Consider the following 552-nt stretch of genomic DNA (forward strand, 5'->3'; position numbering starts at 1 on the left):
CCCGCTCACGATGACACCAGGAGGGACGGAGCAGAGTCGGGAAAGGGGGGGGGGGGCGAACTCGCGCCACCTCGGGGACCCCCCCAGCCCCACTCACTCGCTGAGGGCCTGGGGGTCTTTCTGCATCTGCTCGAGGATGAGGCGCATGGCGGGGTCGCTCATGATCTGCTGCACCTCGGGGTCGGCCATGGCGCGCCGCTTCACCTCCTCGGGGTTGTCGTTGCGGTTGTACTGAGCCAACAGGCAGCGCTGGTAACCCTCAGCGGCCTCCTGCGGAGGGGAGGAAGGACAAAAAAAGGGGTGATGGGGCCGTCGTCGTGGTCTCCGGGGGGGGCTTAGGGGAGGGGGGCTCACCTTACAGTTGGCATCGAGGTCCAGGGCGCGTTGGTACACATCCATGGCTTTGCTGTAGTCCTTCATGGCTTCCAGCGCTGCTGCTTTCCGGGTGTAGCCTTTAACTACAGGGAAACACAAGGAGGGGGTTTGGGGGGGGGCGTGCTGAAAAAGCAGACCCCTCCCAGAGCAAAGAACAGCCCCCCAAAGACCCCCCCC

At 64.9% G+C, this 552-nt stretch overlaps 1 protein-coding gene across 1 annotated transcript; it reads right to left on the minus strand.

Moving 5' to 3' along the window:
- Positions 1–68: 68 nt before the first annotated feature.
- LOC104916116 (stress-induced-phosphoprotein 1-like) lies at positions 69–508 on the minus strand. Its single transcript, XM_010727098.3, has 2 exons — positions 355–508; positions 69–270 (listed from the first exon to the last, which is right to left on the minus strand). The coding sequence occupies exons 1-2, from the start codon at positions 418–420 to the stop codon at positions 94–96; spliced, it is 243 nt and encodes an 80-aa protein (XP_010725400.1). The 5' UTR covers positions 421–508; the 3' UTR covers positions 69–93.
- Between the last annotated feature and the right edge of the window lie 44 nt (positions 509–552).

This window comes from Meleagris gallopavo, unplaced genomic scaffold (genome assembly GCF_000146605.3).
Source record: "Meleagris gallopavo isolate NT-WF06-2002-E0010 breed Aviagen turkey brand Nicholas breeding stock unplaced genomic scaffold, Turkey_5.1 ChrUn_random_7180001869995, whole genome shotgun sequence".
NCBI lineage: Eukaryota > Metazoa > Chordata > Aves > Galliformes > Phasianidae > Meleagris > Meleagris gallopavo.